This window comes from Alexandromys fortis, unplaced genomic scaffold, assembly GCF_014885135.2.
Source record: "Alexandromys fortis isolate MF-2015 unplaced genomic scaffold, M_Fortis_MF-2015_v1.1 scaffold_11, whole genome shotgun sequence".
Lineage (NCBI taxonomy): Eukaryota > Metazoa > Chordata > Mammalia > Rodentia > Cricetidae > Alexandromys > Alexandromys fortis.
In genome coordinates, this window is record NW_026067912.1 from 10416042 (window position 1) to 10443286 (window position 27245).

At 49.9% G+C, this 27245-nt stretch overlaps 1 protein-coding gene and 1 pseudogene across 3 annotated transcripts in view; one reads left to right on the forward strand and one right to left on the reverse strand.

Moving 5' to 3' along the window:
• The window catches only part of Tenm2 (teneurin transmembrane protein 2), a 424931-nt gene extending 418704 nt beyond the window's left edge, over window positions 1-6227 (forward strand). For all 3 annotated transcript variants that reach the window (XM_050138699.1, XM_050138700.1, XM_050138701.1), the window contains 2 exons: window positions 2441-2571; window positions 4145-6227. In XM_050138699.1, the coding sequence (XP_049994656.1) occupies window positions 2441-2571; window positions 4145-4906 (893 nt within the window). In that variant the 3' untranslated portion in view covers window positions 4907-6227. The remainder of the gene's footprint in view (window positions 1-2440; window positions 2572-4144) is intronic.
• A 4743-nt stretch (window positions 6228-10970) lies between these two features.
• LOC126499397 (actin-3-like) lies at window positions 10971-17080 on the reverse strand (annotated as a pseudogene).
• Window positions 17081-27245: the final 10165 nt, after the last annotated feature.

Below are 27245 nucleotides of genomic sequence, written 5' to 3' on the forward strand. Positions count from 1 at the left end.
TAAGATAGATACAGAGACAATGCAGGAGAATGAGTGGACAGCTGGAAGGAGTAAAGGAAAGCAGGAGGATTGCAGGTGGCTTGAAGGGACCCTGGAGAGATTCATGGTCAGGGATTTTCAGTGACACCTGACAGCATGGTGATGATGTTTTCTCCAAAATCATTCAACTGCGCAGGTGCAAAAAGGAGTGGATGGCAGCTTGGATTTAATTAGTACTATGATTTCACCACGCAGGCATGATGAAGGAGAGCAGACAGTGGACCTTCAAGTACACCCCAAGGATCGAGTCCAGGGGTTGGTTAGGTAATATGTGCCGGATTAGGAGAGAAACGAGAGCAGGAAGTAGAGGGACTGAGAAAAGGAGTTTGGGATGGATGGCTGGAAGGCCCTTGGTGTTGGACAATAAACCAGAGAGCCGAGGCTGTGTCCAGAGGGCTGTGTGTATGGAACCCATGTACAGGGAGATCAGAACAATCAGGGGCCAAGTCTGAAGCTGAGATGTGAGAGGAGGGCAGGGAGCTAAGGGGCCAAAGTGTGAGAAGGAGCAACTGCTTGTCTAATGAAATCACTAAGAATTAATTCAGAGTCAGAAACAGAGGCAGTACACTTCACAGAATTCAGGTGAGTAGCCCAAGGTCAGCCATGGTCCAGCGGCTATAGGTAAGGGCAGGAGACTCATACTCTGTGGGAAAAGATAGTTTGAATTGTGACAAGAAGAGAAAAGAGCTATTAAAAAATCTGAAGACATAGCAAGCTTTCCTAAAGGCAGGTTTGAACTCCAAGGGTCCTGTGGAATATTTCAGAACTTAGGGGAGGTGGAAAGGGGGAAGGAAAGAGGCAAGCCGCGGATGTGAGGCCAGATCTCAGGGTACCAGGAAAGAGGCAAGCCGGGGATGTGAGGCCGGATCTCAGGGTACCAGGAAAGAGGCAAGCCGAGGATGTGAGGCCGGATCTCAGGGTACCAGGAAAGAGGCAAGCCCGGGATGTGAGGCCAGATCTCAGGGTACCAGGAAAGAGGCTAGCCGAGGATGTGAGGCCAGATCTCAGGGTACCAGGAAAGAGGCAAGCCCGGGATGTGAGGCCAGATCTCAGGGTACCTTTGTAAATAGAAATGAGAAGCACAATGAGCTCCGTCCTTCTGGGCTCCTAATGGTTCTGATTAACATGGAAATGCAGTGGAGGACAAGTACAGGACTCTCTGGATCATGGTGGAGGGATGTCAGGAGGCCTGAAGGGAAGCTGTCTTACTCAGAAAACCGAACTCTCCCTGAGGCACATGACAACAGCCCAAATGCAATGGCGGGGATGTACACCTGTAATAGGGCTCATCTCTTGAGCTCTCTTTGAAGGATAGGTCTAGAGAAATGGGCTCAAGAACTGAAAGTCTGATCATCGTGTCCAGCTCTGAAGACATTCCCTGATGAGCCAGTCTCAGTGCAGAGACCCAGCCCAGATGTTCTGCACGTTGATCACAGTCAGCACTCATCCCCCTGATTGGTTGCTGCCTCCAGCTTCACACCACCTGGCCTGTAATAGTTTGTAGGAGCGTCTGGAGAGTTGGCTCAGTGGTTAAGAGCACTGACTGCTCTTCCAGAGGTCCTGAGTTCAATCCCCGGCACCCACATGGTAACACACAACCACCTATCACTGAAGTCCCATGGGATCTGATCCCCTCTTCTGGTATGTGTACATACATGAGACAAACACCCATAAACATGAAGTACATAAATAAGTCTTTTAAAATATAATTCATGGGAACTAGTTCAAATGAAACTCACGTTAGTTGAGTTGTCCGTAGGCTACTCTCTGTTGTGAGGTTTTTGTATATGTTTTCTCCTCTGATCTTCATGTCAACCCAATGAGGTAAGAGCAATGATTGTCATAATTCAGAATTGAAAGACCTGAGATTAACAGAGGGACAAAAACCTAGACAAGGTCACACAGCAAGGGGACTTGAAGTCAAATCTGTCCATTCTACAATTGGCCTTTGTAACCACAACATGGTGATTATCAATGGCCACACTGGGAGGGACATCTTCTTTGGATGCATATAAGGAATCTCTGAGCAGGGCTGCAGAGATGGCCGAGCAGTTAAGAGCACTTGCTGCTCTTACAGAGGACCCAGGTTTGTTCCCCAGTACTCATTTGGTGGCTCACAACCATCTAAAACTCCAGTTCCAGGGGATCTGATGCCCTCCTCTGGCCTCTGTGGGTACCATGCATTAAGCAGAACACTAATACACATAGGACAAAACTAAGTAAAATGTTTCTTAAAAATCTCTGGTTCCTGTTCCCAGAACTAGCCCACATGTATCGTCACCCCCTTCGCTTAAATCTCACACCCAAGCACCCATTTTATTTTGTTCTTTTTGCAAGATCCACTGCAACTTCCCTCCCACCCCTGTGGTTTCAGAAGTCTTTGTTTTTGCTTCTGCTGCAGATGTGAAAAGCTGGCTCGTGATGTTCGGATTTCAGCTCAGCAACATCATTCCCGGATTCCCAAGAGCCAAAATGTATTTTGTGCCTCCCCCCTATGAACTGTCCGAGAGTCAAGCAAGTGAAAATGGACAGGTAAGTGGTAAGGTCAGGGGAAGGCTCTTGACGAGAATCCCAACAACCGTCTTCATTCCCTGTCATAGACAGCGCCACGTGGGAGATGGGGGCCTGCTGGGAAAGGGACACCGAGGCTGGGTATAAAAGCAAGGAAAGAGCAGAGACTTCCCAGGCCGAGAGAATGCCCCCTGCCATCCTTTCTAGTGTGGCCCATATTTCTTCCCAACCTCAATGATTACCTTAATTGTGGTATCATTATCTATTCAGTATCTACCCTCCGGTCACTTCTTGATTAACAGTAGCCCAGAGATATCCAGTGGCACCCTGCCATCTGCACTGCTGTAAGATCATAACCCTTTCAGCTTTTATGGGAGACGATAAAACTGTGGTTTGCAGTTTCTGTCCCATTAAAGAACATTTTTATGCCCTGCATAAAACCCCAGCGTGTTATGGCCCAAATGCATACAGATTGAGTTCTTAGAACATAATTTGTGCCTGGGTCTCCCTTTGATGGCCAAAGGGTGGTCAGTTTCAATTTGGGTGCAGCTGAGACCTCAGCCACTAGCAGATGGGCAGCGCGGGAGCTGCATTGAGCTGACCCCCAATACAGGACTGGGGCTATGCTCTGTGGACGTCTGGAAGGTCTCAGCTGCTCTGAATAGTCGTCCAGATTGTGTGACTATAGAGCGGCAAGGAGGAGCTGCTGGATAATTGAGAACAGCATTCTCTCCATCCTGCCCCTCGGGGACCACTCAGTGGATGAATAGCCATCATTCCTCTCATTTATCTAAGTACCGTTACCTCCCAAACACAGCCTCTTCCATTATTCCAGCCTGTCCCCCAACCACCAATTGAGACAAGTTGTCATTTGTGAGGGGAGAACTCAAGGCCAAGGAGATAATGGAGATTTCATTCCTCTGCAGAACCAGGGCTGAGATCCAAAACAATGGACTCTGAGTGGGAAGGAGGGGTATTCCTCTGGCCCTCACAGCCTGGATCTCTTAGCTTCAAGCCCTCGAATATGAATATGCACACAAATCACCTAGAGTACCTGGCTAGAACACGGCCTCAGCCTGGAGGCCTGAGAACGGCTTTACTAACAGAGCAGTCCATCCCAGATATCCATCTGTGGCTGCTCTCACTTTGAGTAAAGGTGGTGAATCCCCAAGTCACTGGTTTTGGAGCTGGGCAGGTTACAGCAGCAGGGGTGCCAGCCACTCAGATACCTGATCCCCACATCAGGACATCCCTGGGTCTGAAATGTACCAGGCAGCTGCAGCACCACAAGTGCAAAATATCTCTTGGCTCCCACAGTTGGGGTGCACAACCTGGGTATAGACTTGGGCGAGGTGGAGAACCTCCTTCGCCATATTTTATTGAGTGGCATGGGGGCAAGATGGTCAGAGCACCGCCTTAGGGGACTGGGAACCAGCCAGACTGCCCTAGGTACCAAAGGTCGGGATGTATTGGTATGTTTTAGGACAGTCTATCAATCCTGGCAGAGGAGTTTTCATCACTCGTCTCTCCAGTTCTTGCTTCACGCACTGCCTAGGCTACCTTCTGACCTTTCCCTTTTGTCTTGTGCCCACAGCTCATTACGGGTGTCCAGCAGACCACCGAGAGGCATAACCAGGCCTTCCTGGCTCTAGAAGGACAGGTCATCTCCAAAAAGCTCCATGCCAGCATCCGAGAGAAAGCAGGCCACTGGTTTGCTACCACCACGCCCATCATCGGCAAAGGCATCATGTTTGCCATCAAAGAAGGGCGGGTGACCACAGGTGTATCCAGCATAGCCAGCGAGGATAGCCGCAAGGTGGCGTCTGTGTTGAACAACGCCTACTACCTGGACAAGATGCACTACAGCATCGAGGGCAAGGACACGCACTACTTTGTGAAGATCGGGGCGGCGGACGGTGACCTGGTCACACTGGGCACCACCATTGGGCGCAAGGTGCTGGAGAGCGGGGTGAACGTGACCGTGTCACAGCCCACGCTGCTGGTGAATGGCAGGACTCGAAGGTTCACCAACATTGAGTTCCAGTACTCCACACTGCTGCTCAGCATCCGCTACGGCCTCACCCCCGACACGCTGGACGAAGAGAAGGCCCGAGTCATGGACCAAGCGAGACAGAGGGCCCTGGGCACTGCCTGGGCCAAGGAGCAGCAGAAAGCCAGGGACGGGAGAGAGGGCAGCCGCCTGTGGACGGAGGGCGAGAAGCAGCAACTCCTAAGCACGGGACGGGTGCAAGGTTATGAGGGCTATTACGTGCTTCCGGTGGAACAGTACCCAGAGCTGGCAGACAGTAGCAGCAACATCCAGTTCTTAAGACAGAATGAGATGGGAAAGAGGTAACAAAATAATCTGCTGCCACCTCTTCTCTGGGTGGCTCAGCAGGAGCAACTGTGACCTCCTCTCCTAAGGAGACGAAGACCTAACAGGGGCACTGAGGCCAGGCTGCTTTAGGATCCCAAGTGGCAAGAAAGCTCACATTTTTTGAGTTCAAATGCTACTGTCCAAGCGCAAAGTCCCTCATCCTGAAGTAGACTAGAGCTCAGCCACAAATTCTGAGGAAAAACAAAACAAAAGGATGAAAACGAATGAATGAACAAACACACAAAATGTTTCAAGTTCCCCTAAAATACGACCCACTTGTTCCGGGTCTGAAGCAGAAAAGAGACGCAGAACAGCCAAAAGGAAAAGGAACCGAAAACAGCGAACAAAACAAACAGAACAGACAAACAAAGACGAACACACCGACCGTACAAACGAAGACGTGAAGACGAGAAGGCCTCACATCCTAATACCTCACTCATACACAACGTGAGCAACACAGAGACATTCACAAGGGCCGCCGTCACCAGACCAGCCGAGGACGACTCAGACTGATGGTTGGACAAACACTTCCGACGTTTTCGTTTAAAGCAAATACAGGTGCATTTAAAAAAAAAAAAAAAAAACACGACTTTGGGGGTGATTTGTGTGTAGCGCCTGGGGAGGGGGGGCACAAAAGTGGAAGAGCGAGCACTGGAAATACTTTTTAAAGAAAAAGAAAAACGCAAGAAAAAAAAGAGAGAAAGAAAATAAATTAATATCGGCAGTCAAAGCGAAACAATACCGTCGGGCACTTAACTCTCAGGTCTCTACTTAGTCAGGCCTGAGCTAATTTATTTGAGGGCAGAGTGTAAAATGTAATTCAAAATGGTGGCTATACTCACTACACATAAATCTCATACTCTTTTTGTCTTTGGAGATTCCATTGTGGACAGTAATCCGCAGTTACAGGGTGTAGTCTGTTTAGATTCCGTAGTTCGTGGGTATCAGTTGCGGTAGAGGTGCGACATTTGTGACTCTGTTGCTAACGGTACCACTTCCGATCGCCCTGTACATACATGACGCCGCAAGGCGCAATCACTGTTTCAGACTTTAAACTATTAGTGTGTTTGTTTGGTCCAGAAACTGAGACAATCACATGACAGTCACCACGAGGAGAGAAAATAAAAACATAAATAAAATAAAAACAAAAAAATTTTAAAAACAAAACAAAAAAAAAAGTCTAATAAGAACTTTGGTACAGGAACTTTTTTGTAATATACATGTATGAATTGTTCATCGAGTTTTTATATTAATTTTAATTTGCTGCTAAGCAAAGACTAGGGACAGGCAAAGATAATTTATGGCAAAGTGTTTAAATTGTTTATACATAAATAAAGTCTCTAAAACTCCTGTGGACACTGGTCTTCTGTGGAAATGTTTTATACTGCGGTAGAGGCTAGAGGAACGGGCGCAGCTGGGATGGATTCTCACTACCTAAGCTCATCCGGATCCGGGAGCCCTTATCCCTAAAGCTTAGAACCTGGAAAGCAAGGGGATTGGAATTTCTTTTCTTTCTTCCTTCCTTACTTACTTTCTTCCTTTTTTTCAGATTTTAGAAAAAGATGAGATTCACTTATGGTCCATATACATTATACACAGAGTCTGACCACCACTATACGGTGTTTAGCCTCTTGTTTTGCTTTAGGACAGGGTCTCCTAGATAGCCCAGGCTGTCCTAGAGTAACTCGCTATGGAGACCAAGCTCAGACTTGCCAAGCTCTGCCTGCCTATCCCCCCAAGTGCTGGGATTAAAGGAATGTGCCATCCATCACACCTGACAACACGGTTCTTTTAAATAATGCGGTGCCTGCAGCAGAGTTTCATGGTTAGGAATCTTCATAGATTCTTCCTTGGACCTGTGTTCGACAACTTTAGATTTGAGGTGTTTGGATTAGGGATGATCAGCCTGGACTTGGACCACTTGGGAAAACCTTTTGTTTGATTGTGGCTTGGGGTTTCATTTGGGAGGAAGGGATCCTTTTGTTTGTGTTTTGTTTTATGGTGTGGGGTAGGGGACACTGAGACAGGGTCCCGTGTAGTCCAAGCTCGCCTCACACTTGCTATGTAGTCAGTGTTGACTTTGAATGTCTGATCCTCCTGCCTCCACCACGCAAGTGCTGAAATGACAGATGTGTGGCCCCTCACCCAGCTCTGGAGCATCTTAGTGTGCACCCCCAAAATGCTCTGGCGGTTCTGAGACTTCTCCACCTATATCTGCAGATCTTTGTGGTGGGCAGGAGAATCTGGCCTTGATGTATGGGGCTATTAGGACCCTCGGGCCTGCCTGTACATGGATAGATGCCTCAAGGCCTCCTGGGACACCTGGACCCCTTTCTGTCACAACTTTGTGATTGTGTGTGTGTGTGTGTGTGTGTGTGTGTGTGTGTGTGTGTTTTGAGACAGGGTTTCTCTGTGTAACAATCCTGGTTGTCCTGGAACTCACTCTGGGACCAGATTGGCCTTGAGATCTGCCTGCCACTGCCTCCCAGAGCTGGGATTAAAGGCGTGCGCCACCATGACCCACCTTCTGTCACCACTTTCTAGCTAAGCAAATCAGTAGCAGAAAACCCAGGGTGACCACACTCACCCCTTTGGAAGCTTGCACACTGTTTGTGTGCTCACATATTCTTCCCAGCTAGATCAACATGCCCCCAGACTTAAACATTTTGGGCTAATCAAGTGACAGGAGCCCTTTGGAGTTTTAATTTAACTTTTATTTCATACCACTTCTACAGTTAAAATAGCATCAACAGCAAGCATGAACCTGTGCTTTCTGAGTTGCCATTCTCGATACCGAGGGCTCTGCCGTGCGGTCTTTCCGTTCACTGAACAGTGTCTTATAGAGAACTCATCACAGCGGCCAGGCTAAGGGCTGGGGTGCAGAAGAGAAGTAGACACAACCAGGAACTCACATCCCATAAACTTCCAGGCAGATGAACGGGGAGACAGTAGACCAAGGATGGCTCTAGACATAAAAATGGCAGGATGTGTCGGTGCTGAGAAAGAAGACCGTGACGCAACGGCAGGAACAGAAAGTTCCGTAACAACAGGAAGACGTTCATTTCAGTGGCATAAGCAAATGCCGTGGGGATGGCGTGCAGGACAAGGAGAAGCAGCTGATATAGTCTCACAAGTGAGATGAGGAGAAGGCTGAGGGCACCATCAACCTCAGGCAGAGGTAACACACCACTCCAGAGGAGAATCTGGGGGTACGCCGAGCAGACGGAATTCAAGACTGCTCTCCCGAGTCATCCACTTTGCAGGTGGAAAATGCTAATGGACAGTCTCTATCTGGTAAGTGGAGAAATCAGACTCAATGCTCCTGTGTCCGTGACTTTTCCTGGAAATCTGACTAACGGGCCTGCCTCCCTGAGACCCTCCTGAGAGCTGCAACCCTCTGCCTTGTGGGTCATCCAGGCACTTTTCAAGTGGCCTCCACAACAGAAAGAAAGGGAGCTGGGGTTAGCCTGACTTCAGTTAGCCTGACTTAAACCAGGCCTTAGGAGCTACCAGCAGAACAAGCTGTGATTAAGAAGGCAAGCCCGAAAAGGAACATGACTCCAGGAGCACCCCTCTCTGTGCAAGTGGCCTGATTTCACAGATGGGGAATGTACGGAGACGGGGCTGTCATCCTCAGGCGGAGGCAGGTCGAGATGGCTCCTTCTGTGGACTTTGGGACCTGGAGACACAATCACAGAGCAGCCTCAGATGCTGGTGGTAGAACCTTCTGTGGGATGAGACAGGGTGATGTCTCACCATGTAGCTGTACCCGAGAAAGCAGGGACAGGCGAGGGGCCAGAGGACACTCATTCAGCCCAAGACTTCTGTGTGCCTGCAGCCTCTTGAGAAGCACATGGGAGAAGGATTGGACAAGCAGGAAAGCATCTTCTCTTTGAGGTCTGCCATCTTTGAAATGTCCCTGTTAAATCCCAGCCGATCCAACCCCACATGGTACCCCACAGAGATCAACTATAGCAGGAAAGCAGCTTTGGCTGAAGAACCCCTCAGCTCTCCTCAAGCCAGGACAATGACAGGCGGAGAGTTCTCGAAAGGGTTCTTTAAGAGTGCGCACTCTAACAGCACGCCTGAGAACCAGTCCTCTTTGTTTGTTTTCTTTTTGTTTTTCGAGACAGGGTTTTTCTGTGTAACAATCCTGGCTGTCCTGGAACTCACTGTGTAGACCAGACTGACCTCAATCTCACAGAGATGCACCTGTCTCTGCCTCCTGAGTGTTGGGATTAAAGACGTGCGCCACCACTGGCCGGCTTCTGGGAACCAGTTCTGACTCAGCTACCCACTAAATGGGGGAATGGGGCAGGAGATGTGGCTCAGTAGTACAACACCTGCTTAACCTGTGCAAGGGCCTGGGCTCCATCCCTAGCATGCAAAAAGAAACAAAGATGCTGGAAGTAGCACACCCTTAATCCCAGCATTCCAGACGCAGAGGCAGACAAATCTCTGAGTTCAAGCCCAGCCTGGTCTATATAGCAAGTTCCAGGCCAAACAGGGCTACATGGTGAGACTATGTTATTTAAAAAAAAAAAATGTGTGAGGGAGGCCTGGAGGGATGGCTCAGTGGTTAGAGAACACTGACATCTCTTCCAGAGAACCCAGGTTCAGTTCCTAGCGTCTACATGGCAACTCACAACAGGCTGTAATTCTAATTCCAGGGGTTGCATTGCCCTCTTCTGGCCACTGCAGGACGGGGACTGCATGCACACTGTGCCCACATATGCAGGCAAAACACCCATCCACACAAAATTAAAACTTAAAATTGTGGAAACTAGAAGTTACACATACCAATTGGATAAAAAAAATTATTGGTTACTTAAAGAGATAAACTCAACACAAGATAACATCTCCTCAGAAAGCCTGTCTCACTTAAACAGTAGTGCACTGTGTCTCGGGGTAAGCCAGGTGACCACTAAACAAGACATGGTAAGGGCTTAATATTGTTTTCTGTCATGTTTAAACCTTTGTCCCAAGCACGGGTTGGTTTTTGCTTTTGTTTGGTTTGTTGTTTTGTTTGTTTTTTTTTTATTTATTTATTATGCATACAATATTCTGTCTGTGTGTATGTCTGCAGGCCAGAAGAGGGCACCAGACCTCATTACAGATGGTTGTGAGCCACCAGGTGGTTGCCGGAAATTGAACTCAGGACCTTTGGAAGAGCAGGCAATGCTCTTAACCACTGATCCATCTCTCCAGCCCCCGGTTGTTTTTGTTTTTGTTTTATTTTGTTTTTTTTTTTTTTTTAAAAAGATCATTGGGAGGGGGGTTCTCATCAGGCAGCTAGGTAGGACACTCTACAGTCACTTTGTCAAGAGTTCCTCCCAGCCACCCTCTCAGGTCCAGGGAGTTCCGGCAAGCGCCTTCAGCACTCCACCCTTGTTCATGGCCTTAAGAGGTTTTCAGAAAGAGTGACATTTGGAGGTTAAGGATCTCAGCAACATGAAGTCTGGCTGTCTGAGTGGGACCTCCATTCGGGCATTCATCCGTGTATCAACATTCCCAGTCGCCAGGCACAGTCCGTCCCTGGCACCTGTCAAAAGTGGGCAGTGCAAACAAAGACGACTAACACCTGCTCAGAACCCTCTCCAGCGGGTCGGTGTGAGGCTCACACAGTGAGGTCAGAGCTGGTGCGGGCTGATAAACTAGAACAGGAAGCAAGGAGAAGACCCTGCTGTCTCCATGAACATCTAAGCTGGACACCAGCAGCCAAGAGACCAGGGGATGATCCGGTGCTAAACCGAGCCAGAGTTCGTGTTCAAATAGATCGTCAGAAGGTGAGAAGGCTGCAGGGGGGGCTGCCTGGTGAACGAGGGAGCCGTGACTCAGAGATAGAGGCTTGTTTGGCAAGCGCAAAGGCCCTGCTGGCTTTCACCCCATCACTAGGAAGCGAGGTGCAGAAATCACCTGGAACCTCCTAGGCAGAAGCCACAAGCCCATACAATCAGGACCTCTCCTAGAATGTGAGCTAAATTAGGAGCCAGGTGTTGAGGCCCGTGGGCGGCTTCACTTGCTGGCTGCACGGGAAAGCAATTTAAGGCAGGAGGAGCGTGGCCTGAGATGAGCCCCTCCCCAGAGACTCAGCCAGGGAGCCGAAGCGTCTCGGTTCACCTTTGTGAGGTGAGTGTGCGGTGTTCTTCTCAGTGCGTAGAAATGACAGCGGAGGGGTACTATCAGAAGAGAGCAAGAAGAGGGTCGAAAGGGCTGGAGAGGCAGGGCCTCCTGGGGCCCCCAGCCTGCTCAAGGAAGGAAGGGTCCGTAACTTCTTGGAGTTGGTGACAGTGTCAGATTGGATTGAATTAAAGAAGGAATCCGGCCAAGGCCTTGCTCCAGGTCCTTCACCTCCTCCAGCCCTCGGGCAAAATGACACTACACTACGGGGAGGGGGTGCAGAAGGGAGAGAGAGGGAGCCGCTCTGAGATTCTGCTCGGCCCGCCTCCCCTCCGCGCGCACATCCAGATCCCATGCCGAGTCCTGAGACAGCTAGGCAGCCCTGTTCCGTCCCACCTGCACTCCTCTGGCACTCTGCGGGGCCGCCCTTCAAAACCAAGGCTGTCTAACCCCTCACCCTCCTCCACCCTGTGCCGTCTATTCTCCAAAGCCCCGTTTTCCGATCCCTTGGTCTCCGCCCAGCGTGTACCGTTTGCCCTGTGGCCACCAGGTGGCAGCCTTTCCCTGTAAATCTTGCTAGGCTCTGGGTTTGGCGCGAAGAGGTTTTGCGTCTCCAGCGGGGCTACCAGAACCTGGCCCTGGAGACCGTAGATTACCAAGAAGCCCAATTGCAGAGCAGTTCTGCGAACAGACAGACCGAGTCTCATTGCAGCTCCTCATGCACGACCCGGGTACATTTCCAGACGTCCTTCAGTCTCTAGTCGTGACTTTCCTAAAAGAAGACTAGAAATAGCTCGGAGAGGTAGAAGATCAAGAGGCCAGAAGTTCAAGGCCTACCTGGGCTATACGAGACAGTCTCAAAAGAAAATTTCAGTTGAAATCCCTACTGCACCGGGTTTCCTGCTTAAGTCTGTGCACCTTCCCTGTCCCTAATAGGGCTGGGCACATTTGGGGTGCTCAGGAAAAGAAGCTGAGTGCTGTGGGGGTCGGGGGTGACAAATAAACCAGCCATTTGAGAACGGGGCACTGCCAACAGCCTGCACAATAATGGGGGTGCTAAGAAAAAGAGGCAGGACACTGGCTCTGACTTGCTGGGCCTAGACTGAGAAAGAGAGGGATGGGGCATAAGTTGCACCAAACTGGAAGAGCCCAAGAGGCACCTGCCACAACTTTGCAGCAAAGTTCAACCCACGCACCCTTAGCACACCAAGGCCCTTCCTCTTCATCTTCTGGAAAGGCAAGACCATGACATCTTGGTGGTCCAAGAATTCCTCTATTCTTTTGCTCTGAATCTTGTTCTCCTTCCCTCTCCTGAGGTACATAGTCTGCCGTCACTGTGGGCAGCTGTCAGTGGAGATTCTGCTCATTAGTCCATCCTATATTCTATAATAATCTTTCTCAGTCTCTGAGATAGTGACTCTTGGGGTCAGGTGGCTTTTCATTTGTGGGGGACTGTCATGTGACTGGTAAGAGATTTAGTACTTCTAACACACGGGGGGCATCCCTGGCCTCTATCTGCTACATGCCAGTAATAGCCTATACCCCTCCCTGCTGGGGCAGCCTTCTGACACTGCCAAATGTCCCCTGGGATGGTATAATCTTCCCCACTGGAGAACCATTGCCCCCTGCACTCTACTCCCGCCCCCCTTTTCCCTTCTCTCATTCCTGCAAGGTTCAGATGTCAGAAGGCCATACTTTTCCATGTTCTGGAACTTTCCCCACTTTCCCTCTTCTGGGCTACAACACCCAGGAGCTCGCTCGCTCTATCTGTCTGTCTGTCTGTCTGTCTGTCTGTCTGATCTATCTATCTATCGTCTATCTATATCTATCTATCTATCTGTCTATCTATCATCTATTTATGTTTGAGACGGAGTCTCATATTATACCTCAGGCTGGCCTAAATCTCACTATGTAGCCCAAGCTAGCCTTGAGCAATGGCAATCCTCCTGCCTCAATCTCACAAGCACTTGGATTAGAGGATCTAGGACCTTCAGGTACTGGGATTGTAGGGCTCCAGGACCTTCAGTGGCTGACTAGCCCATTGCGGAAGGAAAAGCTACTGGTGCTCCCCCCAGCTCCTCCTCCACCAGCAGCTGGCCTCAGGGGCTGTGTCCAGTGTAGAGTGGGCAAAGCCGAATGCTCGGAAGCCAGGGTGGCTGGACTCTGTCTACAGACAGGTGTAGCCCCATGAGTGTGTTGCACTGCTGGTTACCAGAGCAACAGACATGAGAAGATGACCAGGGAAGAGGAACCCAGGGTTTTCCATGCACCTTGGCCCAGGAGTAGACAAAGGGTTGTTGGGCCTGGGGTGACAGATAGGGCAGTGTTTCATTTCCTCACCCTATCATGTCCCACACCAAGGACCATACAGCCCCATAGAGTCCCATGTAATGGTATGTTTTTCATGGTTGGTTGGTTGGTTGGTTGGTTGGTTATATGGTTGGTTGGCTAGTTGGTTGGTTTTTCAAGACAGGTTTCTCTGAGTAACAACCCTAGCTGTCCTAGAACTCACCCTGTAGACCAGGCTGGCTTCGAACTCCCAGAGATCCACCTGCTTCTGCCTCCCGATTGTTGGGACTAAAGGCGTGAACCACCACTTCCTGGCTGTAACGATATGTCGATGATGCTCCAATATTGTTCTCTGGGCAAGACCTGAGGATGTAGTCATAGATGCAGTCATAACACTTCCAGAGAGACTGGGAGTTGGTGTCCACCATCCCCAGCTGGTAAGTCTTCAGGGCACTGCCTTGAGGAGATGACAATCTCAGGACCACAGGTCTGTCACACCACTTTCCCTCCTTCCCACAACCTGCCTGAGTGTGTCTTGGTCCTTGCATCTTGTGAGGCGAGGTTGGGTGACCATCCCAATTCCAATGCTATTGAAAGGAGAATGCACCAGCAGAAGGCCTGGCCTGCTAAGTGGACTCAGGAAAGGAATGCAGACGTCATTGCCCAGGCCAGCGTGTGCCACCTGGGGCCGACAGCAGGGGCAACATCCTTCTAGCACCGGAGAATTCCAGCATACGTTGTGTGCCTGCCCATGTGCAAGGCAGCATATGTTGAGTGCCCAGGGAGCCTCAACTTGCACCTGTGTCTGTGTGCATGCACATGCGTGGATTCAGAATGTGGGCAGCGTGGAGGAAGAACACCTGTGTCTGTTTGAGAACACATTGCAAGCACGGGGGGGGGGGGGGGGGGGGGGGGGGGGGGGGGGGGGGGGGGAATGTGTGGCACAGGTTTGGGGAGATGGATGCAGGCACAAAGCCTCCAGGTGCAATTGGGAGTGTATCTGAGTGTGAGGAGAGACACACAGGAGTTGGAGGGAGTTCGTGGTGTGTAACTAATGGAATGTGTGGGGTGCAGCACACACCAAGTGAGGTGAGGGGAGTTCATTCTCTGGTGCTCGGACACATGTCTTTGTGCACCAAGATCAGACAGGAAATTGGAGTAGGATGCACAAGGCTTCTGCACACACATAAGAGTGAAAAGGGAGGGTTGGAGAGATGGCTCAGAGGTTAAGAGCACTGCCTGCTCTTCCAAAGGTCCTGAGTTCAATTCCCAGCAACCACATGGTGGCTCATAACCATCTGTAATGGGGTCTGGTGTCTTCTTCTGGCCTGCAGGCATACACACAGACAGAATATAAATAAATAAATAATTTTTTTTAAAGAGTGAAAAGGGAGGTCAGATGGTAGTGATGCACACCTGTAATCCCAACACTTGGGAGGCAGAGGCAGGCAGACCTCTGTGAGTTCAAGGCCAGCCTGGTCTACAAAGCAAATTTCAGGACAGCCAGAGCTATGCAGAGAAACCCTGTATCAAAAAAATCATGAAAAAAGAAAGAAAGAGAGAGAGAGAGAGAGAGAGAGAGAGAGAGAAAAGGGAAGCAGCCTAGGGCGCCTTTTCCTTCTTCCTGCTTTCAGGTAAGGCCAGACCTGTTCTAAAACCGGAAATATAGTGAAATTCCATTTTAGAATCAATGATTTTTTTAATTTATTTATTTTATGTATATGAGGTTCTATCTGCATGTATGCCTGTGTGCCAGAAGAGGGCATCAAATCCCAGTATAGATGGCTGTGAGCCACCATATGGTTGCTGGGAATTGAACTCAGGTCCTCTGGAAGAGCAGCCAGTACTCTAAATCACTGAGCCATCTCTCCAACCCCTCAATGATTTATTTAACTGTTTTTCCCTTTATTTTTTTATTTATTTTGCTGATTTCAGTAGCAATTTTATTTTTCTTTACCCTATGACACATTGCTGGGACCTAATGTTCTCACTGGACCATAGAAAACCAAAATTGTTCACTTCTGAAATAACTGAATATGAAAACAAACTTACATAAATTAAAAGGATGAATAAATTCACAAGTGTCAATCCAAATGTTCCCAACCCAAGGCAAGTAACAACCCGCAGCGGTCAGGAGGGCAAACACCAGAATGAAAACCTGGGCCTAAGGCTTGGGCTTTGCTTTCCCTGCTGGACAGCAAGAGGGAAGCGGTAACTGGTTCGGGAGCCCTTGCCAGAAATCCTGGGACACCGAGATGCTGGTTAATACTCTGCTCAGATCAATGTGTGGTGCATACACAGATCTGCCAGGCCGGGAATTTCTCTACCTTAGCTTGCTCTCCACAGCCACCAGGTGACTGTGCTGTGGAGACTAAGGTCCAAATCAAGATCAGATACGCGCAGGGTGTTAAATGCCTACCAAAGAAACAGTTAGCTTGAATAAAAGGTCAAAAACCAGCATGAGTGCTATCAGACTGTTGAGATTTATGCAAGCTTCAAGGACAAATTCCTTTTCGATGGCTTATTCCCAGAAAGGGCTTATTCCCGTTTCAGGAGGCTAGCGTGAAGTGTGTCCATTTGCCAGGGCAAACTGATACTTCAGAATCTGCTCCTGCAGCAGATGCCTGGCACCTGCACAGTCCACCTACAAGCATTTGCAGGGGACGATGGAGGGGCCCGACTGGCCATCTTCCTGCTTGCTGATTCACGACTGCTGGAAGGTGGATGGTGAGGTCGGGATAGAGCCACCAATCCAGTCTGAGAACTTGAGCGGAGGGGAGCAATGATCGTGATCTTTGTTACGCTGTGTGCCTTGGCTGTGATCTCCTTCTGCATCCTGTCACCAACGTCTGGGTATATAGCGGTACCACCAGACGGCACTGTGTTAGCACACAGGTCCTTGGGGATGCCCGCGTCGTACTTTATGATGGTGGTGAAGGTGGTTTCACAGATGCCACGGGATTCCACGGAAGAACACCCCTGATACCAGATTTACTCATTGTTGATGGTGATTGCCTGGCCCTCAGGCATTTCCTAGCTCTTCTCCAAGGAAAAGGAGGATGCAGCAATGGCCATTTCTTGCTCGAAATCTAGGGCAACATAACATAGTTTCTCCTTAAAGTTACCCACTATCTACCAGTCAGTCCCAGTGGTGAAGCTCCACACAGTCAGGGTCAACATAAGGTAACCTATCAGGTCAGGTCTAGATGCAAGATGGATTAAGGAAGGGAATAGCCCTCATCAATGGGTACCACATGTGTGATGCTGTTACCAGAGCCCATTATCAGTGCTAACGATGCACCCAGGGGCTTATAGAGACAGCACCGCCTGAAGGGCCACATACTTGGCTAGGGTGTTGGAGGCTTCAAACACTACCGGGGTCATCTTCTCTCTGATAGTCTGGGGGTTCACGGGGCTTCAGTCAAAAGTGCCAGGTGCTCCTCAGGGATCGTGCACAGTTCACCGCAGAAGGTGTAGTGCCTGATCATCTCCGTGTCGTCCCAGATGGTGACAGTGCCGTACCTAGCAGGGTACTTCAGGGCCAGGACTCTTGTGTTAGTCCTCGTCCCCCACACGAAGCTTTCCTGGCTATGCCCACCATGATAGTCCTGGTGTAGGGGCATCTGATGACGGAAAGGAACATGGCCATGGCGGGGGTGGGGGAGACAGATTGTTATCAGCAAAGCCAGCTTTGCATATGCCGTAGCCATTGTCAGTGACGTTCCCTGCGACTTATTCTTCCATTGTGATGAGCGGGAGACCGGGCAACAGCGCAGTGAAAGATGTGCAGAGTAGGCTAGTGGCAGAAAGAGAGACCCTCCCTTTATTTTGTACAAGATGTACAAAATATGTGTGTAAGTGTTTTGCTTGTGCGTATGTCTGTGTACCATGTGTGCCTGGTATCCTCAGAGGTCAGGAGAGGACTTTTGATCCCCTGGAACTGAAGTTATAGATGACTGTAAACTAATGTGGGTGCTGGGAACTGAACCCAAGTCCTCTGAAAGAGCAGTCGGTGCTTCTGACCACTGTGCCATCTCTCCACAGCCCCCGGGATCAATGATTTGAGTCTGAACGTGTTTAATCATACTTGCTACAAATCTTGAGAAAATCTGACAACTCCCATACACAGATTTACTTATTACCAAAATAGGAAGGAGGGAAACTGCCCACCTACTGTGGAAGTTATGAAAGCTGAACAAGGTGCAAGGGCAAAGCACTTCCTCCAGGGGGCGCACTCCCCAGGGTGAGTTCTGCTTAGCCTAAGGACAAGAAACACAGAGACAGCACCGCCTGAAGGCCCACCTACTTGGCTGGGTTGTTGGAGGCTTCAAACATCACCTGGGCCATTTTCTCTCTAAGAGCCTTGGGGTTCCAGGGTCATCTGAGATTCCTGTAGACAAAGAAGCAGGCTCTTCCAGGCCCAGCTGTCTTACCCGGAATGCAGACTACTTGCCGGGACAGTTCTTTGTCCCATCTTTGTAAGCCCTCTGTTGAAACCCTGGCATTAGCCTGCAGGGAATCTGGCAGAAGGGAGGAACTAAGGATCAGCACATCAAGAAATGAGGTCCAGGGGCCTAATGTGGTGGTGCACACCTTTAATCCCAGCACTCGGGAGGCAGAATCAAGTGGATCTCTGTGAGTTCAAGGCCAACCTGGTCTACATAGTGAATTCCAGGACAGCCAGAGCTACATGGTGAGACCCTGTCTCGGAAAACAAAATTTGAATTTTATATATTATTATGTATACAGTAGTCTGTCTGCATGCATGCCTACAGGCCAGAAGAGGGCACCAGATCTCATTACAGATGGTTGTGAACCAACGTGGAGTTACTGGGAAATGAACTCAGGACCTCTGGAAGAGCAGTCAGTGCTCTTAACCTCTGAGCCATCTCTCCAGCCCAAGGTTCATATCGAGAAGTCCTCAAATGCTAGAGACAAGCAGGACAGAGACATAGCTGCAGCTACTCAATACCCCAGGTCCTAAACATGGGTGGAAGGCAGGCAAGCCCTTCCCAGAAACCAGTGTAAGTGTCACCGACTACACCCAAGCTCACCACGTGTTCCCTGCTGATGTTCGCACCTGCCTACACTCAGGTGTGCTGGTACCTGCTTACACGGGCATATAAGCAGCTCATCACTGATATCACACTAGGACTCTGAAGTCATTGATGGAACCATCCACACTATGGAAGCCGGCATAGTCTCCTGAGACGGGCAGGGCAGCCTGGATACAAGAATGAATAAATGCAATAGATCCCGCTGCACAAAGAAGAGAAAGGATGGCCGTGGGTGAGAGCTTTCTCTGTTGACCTCAAGGATGTGGGCACTTTGACACTCACGGGTCAAGAAAGATCAGGCACCAGTAAATAAAAAATGGACATAAAACTGTAGAAAGTCTGGTGGGTACTTTGGGTAAATTATGATCCGGAAGATGAGGTTCCGGGTTTGATCCCGAGTTCCCAGCTAGGCACGGTAGTGCTTGTAATCTCAGTGCTGGGGACACAGGGACAAGCAGATCCCTGGGGCTGGCTGGCCAGCTTCACCTACTCAGAGAGCTCCAGACCAGGGAGAGACCCTGCCTCAAAAGAAACAGTGTTGGGCTTCATGAGGCCTGGGGTAACTTCCTAAGCCTATCTTGAGCTTGGTGAGACCCAGTGTAACTTCCAGAGCCTAACTTGAGTTTGGAGAGGAGCTACTCAGCACACACCTGACCTAGGCCCACCTCTGTCTAACCACTGCTGACGTGGCAGGATATTATTGGCCCTTATTCTCCGCTCCACCTCACCCCACCCCAAGACTTCAGCCCACTACCTCAGCCCTATATAATAAGTTCCTGCTTCGACGGCCTCCCTGCTTGGTGTGTGTTTCTCCCCAGTGGCCAGTGGGGAGGTATTGCTCATAGACACTCACCATCCTGCTCAGCCCCCAGGGAGACTGGATCGGCTCTGCCTCAACCCTATCTGCTGGAGAAACTGGCAAAACAGTAACCCAAGAAATAATGAACTGGATTAATAAAAATGCTGCGGATCCTGAGTGGCTGTAGCCGGCAGAGACCACACCAAAGGTCGCCCAGCAGGGACAGGCAATGGGTCCCAGAGCAGCCAGCCCCAGGCAGAGACAGCACGTGAGGACCACGACAAAGGTCTGTGAAGGTGGTTGGTCCCAGGCAGGGGTGGGGTGTGGTGGGGTGGTGGGGCGGGGGGTGGGGTGGGAGCAGGCTAGAGACAGACCGATAGGCATGTCATGCAGAGTGAGGTTGAATATTTTATTTAGTGAGTTATGGAGGTAGAAAAGGAGAGAAGAGCAAAGAGAGGGAGAGAGAGAAACACAGAAGGGGGAAGGGGAGAAGTGGGGAGAGGCAGAAGCTGCCTCTTCCGAGAGAGAGAGAGAGAGAGAGAGAGAGAGAGAGAGAGAGAGAGAGAGAGAGAGAGAGAATACTTTCTCAATACTTGAAAAAGAGACTCAAGCTGGAAGCTGAAGATCAGCCTGCCTCAGCAAACAGGGGAGGGAGTGGGCGTGGCTTGTCTCTTAAAGAGACAGAACAGATCATTACAAATAACATCTTGAGGTGGACCTCTGACCTCCATGTGTGTTTATACACAAGTGCACATGCACCTACCCATATGCTGCTGTTTACCCCTAGTGGAAGGACAAGAAGAGAATGTCTTCAGCAAGGTGGGGGGTATTTTCTCCTTCTCACAGCAGGACCATTCCATAGTATGGTCTGTCCTTACAGTGTGGCTATAGATCCCAATTCAAAACCCAGATGGCTCAGTTACCTGCTGGCTGGTCAGGTGCCCACTGTGCTGTCAGGAAGCTCCGATTGGTCAGTCCAGGGGCAAACGCCTGGCTGGCTGCCTCCATAAGCAGTGAAGAGAGCCTCTGGTGTTACCCAAGCTCCAGTAGGATCAGCCAGGGCATAGCTGCATCAGCATCCAGGCCGAGGCCCCTTCTGCCCATCCCTAGGCCCCAGTCTCCCTCATACCCTCCCAAGTACTACTTTTGAGAGAGCAGAGAGATTTGTTGCGCACAATGGAGCCCACAGTCCGTCTCCCAGGGAGCTGAAATCACCGGTCCTGAAAAGAGACTGAAAACTATTTCAGGTTATTCTCCTCCTCCCATCCCCACCAGTGGGAGCACGGAAATGTGGTGTGCCATCCTGGGGCTCTGCAGGGAGTCACGGCAGGGTGCTGTCTCAGAGCAGATGCTGCTGTTGGCGTTACTGTAGATAGCTCAAACTGAGCTGTTGAGATGGGGAGCGCGGCCCCGTAAGCTGGTGTTTGTGCTCAAAACTGACGCAGCAAGAGGAGGTGGACAAAAGAATTTTGCTTTCCCTAAGACCTGTGTGGTGGCAAGCTTGGTGTCCCACACAGAGATCTGAGCATGAAGACATTGACACCCTCTCTGTCCTGCGCATGGTGACTCACTCACGTGATCCCAACATTTAGGGGACCGAGACAGGAGGATCATGACTGTAAGGTCAGCCTGGACTGAACAGGGAGATCTTGTCCCCCACAAAATTAACATCTGGGCTAGTAAGATGGCTTAGTGGGTAAAGATACCCTCCGGCTTGTTTGACAACATGAGTTTGACCCCTGGGACCTACAGAACAGAGGGCAATCATTCTCACAGGTTCTTCTCTGACCTCCACACATGTCATGGCATATGTACACACACACACATACACACGATTAATTAGAATGTAATTATCAATAACAGCAAAACCAAACAAGCACACCACGCACTGTAATAACACACACAATCCACATTAAAGGTTCATTTGTTTGTCTGATTGGTTAGTTTATTTTTGAGGTGAGGTCTCTCACTGTATTTCTGAGGCTGACCCAAAGCTCCTGGCAACAAGAAATCCTCCTGTCTCAACATCCTGAGTGGAGGGGACTACAGACACACACTGCTGTGAAAGAACCATAGAGTGGGAAGAATCTTGCTCCGGTGGTCTTCAGTGGGAAAGATATTGATGAGTCAGAGTCAGCCCCTGGTGTCAGAGCCAAATCTCATCTGGTCTCTGCCACTCACCTGCGTTCAATACTTGAGAGCACACGAGTTGCATACATTCATCAGAGGGTCACGGGGTGATCGGGGTGTCACGGCCACCCTCGATCCGCAATGATGACGTGACACCCAGAGCTCTTCTCACTGCAGTTTTATTCAGGACTTTATTCACAGCAATCTTTCTCCTTCTCCTTTCTTTCTCTCTCTCTCTCACACTCCCTCTCTCTCACCCCCGGCAAACCTCTCCCAGCCCTTAAGTAGGCATGGGCTGCCAATCCCGGATTGCCAGGTGGGCATTGCCCATAGGTCCACGCATATGCAAGCAGCTGATAATCATTGCGTTATCATAGCATAAGTCAGGCCTTAGCCATCTCAGGAGTTGATTATACATCTCCATCAGGTGTGATTCCATGAAGCTTGCTACATCGGGGCACATACTCATTGTGCTAAGTCAGACTCCATGAAGCCTATCTTCTAACCTCAAGTTCGCTCTGGCTCAGCCCAACCTTGTTATGGGTTCTAGAGGGTTGAGCTGGGGCCCTAGATGGAAGAACTTGTTGGCTTCCAGCCCCAACAGACACCAGCCCTCCCTTTGCCAGCTTTCTGGCAACTAAGCTTCAATAGTGAAACCCAGCCTGGCTCCCTCAGCGCCAGAGGATACAGCACAGATGGCAGCTTCCCCGCCACCTGGAGGAAGGGAGTTCCCCGGGCCGGTGGTGGGAGGACTTGCGGCACACTCTCCAGGCAGTGGCTGTGTCCTTGCTAGGTGGTCCCAAGGGGAGGTGAGATTTGCTTCCCTGCTGATCCAGGCTCTCCCCTGCTCCAATGAAAGTACCCCTCGCCTGGGGCGACCTCATGACCTCTTAACCTGCTGACTGGAAATTAACTTCTCTTCTGAGGTGGTCGTGAGAGCTGAGCGTGAGAACTTGCAGAGCAGGGCGCATACTCTGAAAACAGCGGCTTACAGATCCCTGCTCAGATTAATCTAGAACTCTACCAAGTTCTCAGGGGCAAGATCTCACAGACTGATGCAATCTTCTACATGCCCAGGGTTAAATTACACCAGATACTTAGCATGTTGACGCCAAGCAGGCCTGAGTCTGGAGCCCCAGCCTGGAGGCTGGAATGCCTTTGGGAGATGAAAAGCGACAAACCCACCCCTGGTTCGGAGTGTGTGCGCAGTCATTCTGCTTAGTTTTGACGATCAGATGAGATCAGGTCTGTGCACAATGGTGTGGCGGTTGGCCGAACAGACCCTTCCTTCATTGCTGTGGTCAGTGCCGCCCCTCAAGGAAGCCCCTGCTTAACAGACTTTGAAGGCCACCAAACGTCTGTTCCATAATGTACCCAGCCCATGTCACAGGGCAGGCCCTTTTCTGAAGGTCTAATCCTCCACTGTGAGGGCTGTAGGATATGAAAGCTTCTGTATTTAGGCCAAACGTAGGGATTCCCACATGGTCATAAGGAAATGAAAGCTCCAAGATTCTGCCTGCTCACAAATCCCTACTTTTAGGAACGTGGGTGCCTTCAGTCTTCAGAGAAGTTTTGGCCTTAATGCTGGCTGGTGGAGCAGATATCGGCCACCTGCAGCTGAGCTACTCCAGGGTCACAGAAGGATCTGTCCAGGAAGGTGGACAGGAGAGGACTCCATCCTCCTTAGCATCCGACCAGGACCTGTGACATGTAGTCACAGCCACACAGAACTAATTTGATTTGCTTGGGCTACCCCAAGTTCCTCCCCACCCTTCCTATTCTTCACCCACGCATCTGCTACAAAATATGAAGATCTGTGAAATAAAAGCTCCATGAAATATAATTTGAACTCAGGCCATATGGCTCACCAGACTGTGATCGCGGTTTGCTGGGTTCATCATTTAGAAAGTGGCTCCAGGCTCCAGATCAAAAGTTAGTAGATAGGAAGTCAGGAGTTCATCTTAAACAATCCAGCGTGCATTTTTTAGACAGCCTAGTAATTAATGATTGTAGTTCAGCCAGTATTGATGGAGAAATATTCCATAGGAGACCCTGTGAGAAACCAGGCAGGAGGTTTAATAAAACACCGAATGCAATCTTTTGTGACTATTTGCTAGCTGTTAGCATCTTGGTCACAATTTACACTCTCTCCTTCCCTCTGAAATGGCCCAGTGGTGACTGGAACGTCTGAAGGTACATTACAGACGGCCTGGCACTCCTAAGTGCGCCATCAGAGAGCGCCTAAGCGCAAGAATTATTCTCCTGCATAACAACCATACCACTGTAAATCCCCAGATGCTTAACACTGACACAATGCCGGCCGCCTGAGATGCAAGCCACATCCCCGTCTCTCCAGCAATCTCCAGAATGCTGCTGCTAGGGTGTTCGTTTGTTTGTGAAGTAATCCAGGATTCCCTAGTGAATCAATGCATCCGTACTGTTATTTGGTTTCTTTCTAACATCTTCATAGTCAGAAGGCTCTGGAAAGATAAAGAGCCGTGGAAGACACTTCAGACTCAGACTCAAAGGCAAAACTCCGTTCATGCAGGACCCTTGGATACTGCATAATTCTCATTCCTCACTACAGATGGGCAAATTATTTCTCTGAAGGGCATATGGGCTCCTAATTATTCCAACAGACTAAAGCCATCTGCTCCCTACAAGCAGGAAAAATGGGCAAAAAAAAAAAACTAGTGACAATAGGCCCTGGGTCCTGACCAGGGCACAGTCCCCCAGCTCAATAACAATAATTCTGTCCTCAGGGGTTGTCTGTGGGGGCACTGACTTGGGCATTGGAGATGGGAGAAGTAGGAAAGAAAAACTGAAGAACCAAGAAATCCGTCCTCACTAAGGCCTGTGGTCCGGGAGAGGACGTGTGGGAGGGATTGCAGACCAGCCTTGAGAAGCAGAGCAGGAAGCCACATCTAAGCTGGAGAAGCCTCACGGTACGGGGAGAGGGAAGGACACATAGTTATGATGGCCAGGCCACCTCACCTATAGCACGTGAGATGCTTAGCTGATGGCCGCTTCAGGATGGAGGTCTCAGCGCAGCTGCAGCATCTCAGCCGTGAGGCTCTCAGAGATGCAGGGAGTAGTGGCCTGTAACTGAGAGATCTAGGAAGATGGCTCAGCGGCTGAGAACACTTGCTGCTCGCTCAGGTGACCCAAGCTCAGTTCCCAGCGTACACACACTGGGCAGTTTACAACCTCCAACAATTATTTAGGTCCTCTTCTTTCCCTCTCTGCTCCAATTTCCTTTGACGGCACCCCCAGGTCTGGACGAAGCCTTTGGGGAGAATGCCTTATTTATTTATTTATTTATTTATTTATTTATTTATTTATTTATTCTTGAAACAGGGTCTCACTGTGTGACCCTGGCTCATCTGGAACTCACTATGAAGACCAGACTACCCTTGAACTCACTGGCATCCCCCAGCCTCTACCTAGGAAGTGCATGGATCAAAGATGTGTGCCATCACACCTGGCTTGAATACTTTATAACCAGATCATAATTCCTGCCCTTAAAAGAACTTCGAGTCTCAGGGCTGAGCCAAGCCTTTGTTTCCATTCGTGGTTCATTACTGTTGTTTTGACAAAAATACACTTACAAAACAACTTTAAGGGGGAAAGGATTTATTTGCCTGCTTCAAAGTCCAAGTGACAGACTGATACTACTGCAGAGGGAAGACAGGCGGTGGTGGCCCAGGTCATTATTAATCCCAGCACTTGGGAGGCAGAGGCAGGCAGATCTCTGTGAGTTCGAGACCAACCTGGTCTACAGAGTGAGTTCCAGAACTGACTCCATAACTACTGAGAAACTCTATCTCGAAAAACCAAAACAAACAAACAAAGCGACCTCTGCTAACCTAATCCAGTACCCAACCCCAGGGAATGCTGCATCCCACAATAGGCAGACGTTTCCACCTCAACTAAGAAGATCAAAACAACCCAACCTGATCTAGAAGATTCCTCCTTGAGACTCTCTGGGTGGTTCTAGAGTTCGTGGACAATTAGAGCCAATCTTCGCATCGGTTCACTTAGTTGTTACAGATCATAGGCAAGCCAGAAGGGCCCATGCTTTTAACGTCAGCACCTGGGAGGCAAAAGTACCAGCGTTTCTGTGAGTTCGAGTCTAGCTTGGTCTGCATAACGAGTTCCAGTGGGCATTTTTACTCTTGGGGAAACTGAAGCTCAGAGGGGCACAGGGGCACATACCAAATCGCACATCCACCAAGATAAAGAAGCAAATTTCAGCCATGGTTTGTTGTTTCCTGCCTTCTCTAACCAGCCACCTAGTGGAGGCAGGTTATCTGGGGTTAAGCCACGCCCCTACATCCTTCTTTGCGGGGTGGTTTATAAAATTCACGTGCTTTGCTCATCTTCACGTGATTAAATTTCTGAGGCTTCAGGGTCAGACCAGCACAGTGTACGGGTAAAGAGCATCCCACCTTCAGCATCTCTAGTGGTTGGGCTAGAGTTTAATTTAAGCTTCTGGGTACCATGGCGATGAAGGGCTATAAATACCCTGGGGACTTGCAGCCAGCCCGCTAGTTATTGCGCGCGCTCTTTCGCGCGCGCCACCCCCATTTCCCACTAGGGCTCCGCGCTCGCTCAAGCTGCTGGGGTAGGCATGGAGGAGACCACGCCTGCGCTCTGTGCTCCGGTTCCCGCCCTCGGCTCGCAGGCTTGCTTTCTCCTTGTACACCCCCACGCTTGAAACCGCGATTTCATCTCCACCTCCTACAGTGCATAATTCATTTCCTCCTGGGTGAAAGACACAACAGCTCCCAGGCCCCCGGGACTCTTTGATGAGAGAGTTGGAAATAGGATGGATGCAACCTGTCCAGCCAGCTCCGGGATAGCCACTGGTGTGGGAGAAATCCAGTTCAGTTAATGAATAAAGCTGGGAAGGGAGGCGGGCACCACAGAGAGAAAATGCCCTGCTTCCCCACTTGCTAAATGCCCCTTCTGCCCCTAAAGTGGGTTTTGATGACAGCTCTGGGCAAGTGGTGGAGGAGGTAGGTGTGCATAACCTCAGCTTGGAATTGTGAGCTCTCAGCTCACATAGACTCGAGCATGGTCTGACTTTGGCTGTCCTCCCAGATCTCCAGGGCTTTCTCCTCTCCCTCCAAATTGACCCACAACCAGTTAAAAGCAGGAGTTCAAGGGTGGTCTATGCTGAAAACACTACCCTACTCCTTCCAACCAGACTGTGGCACTAAAGTTTCACTTTCTTGGGTGTAATAGAATGTGCTCGTGATCCCAGCATTCGGGGTGTAGAGGCAGGAGGATCAGAAGTTCAGCGTCTTCCTCTCTTACAAAGTGAGTTTGAAGCCAGCCTGGGCTACATGAGATCCCATCTCAAACACACACACACACACACACACACACACACACACACACACACACATATGGCACTGTAAGCCACTTTTGGAATCTGGGCTCTGTTACTGTAGGAAAGTCGTTTTGCCTTCCAGAGTGTCAGTTCGGTTCTGTAGAGGGGAACCAGTAAGAACAAGGGCTCAATTCATTAGGCACAGAAACTGTTTCTCCACTGGAAAAGGAGGAGGCTATCTTAGACTCGGCCCAATTTGTTCCGCGGCACTGTCTTAAGCCCCGAGTACCCAGAGGTAAATTGGAAATGTCCTCTGGCTGGACTCTCCCGTTGCCAAGGTTTCCTCTACTCAGACTTTCTCTCTGGCTAAGGATGTGTTTTCCTATCATTCAAACCACCAATCCGGGGCATAATTATGAATCTCAAGTAATGCATGACTAAAGAAAGGGGACTTGGCTCAGGCGCAGAACGTCACCGTGTGCATTCTCCACAGTGAGGCATAGAGTGTGGAGACAAATTCTAGGGAAGGTTCTCCAAGCCTTCAGCCCCTTAAAGCATGCAGCTGCCAGTCAGAAACCACTTCTTCTT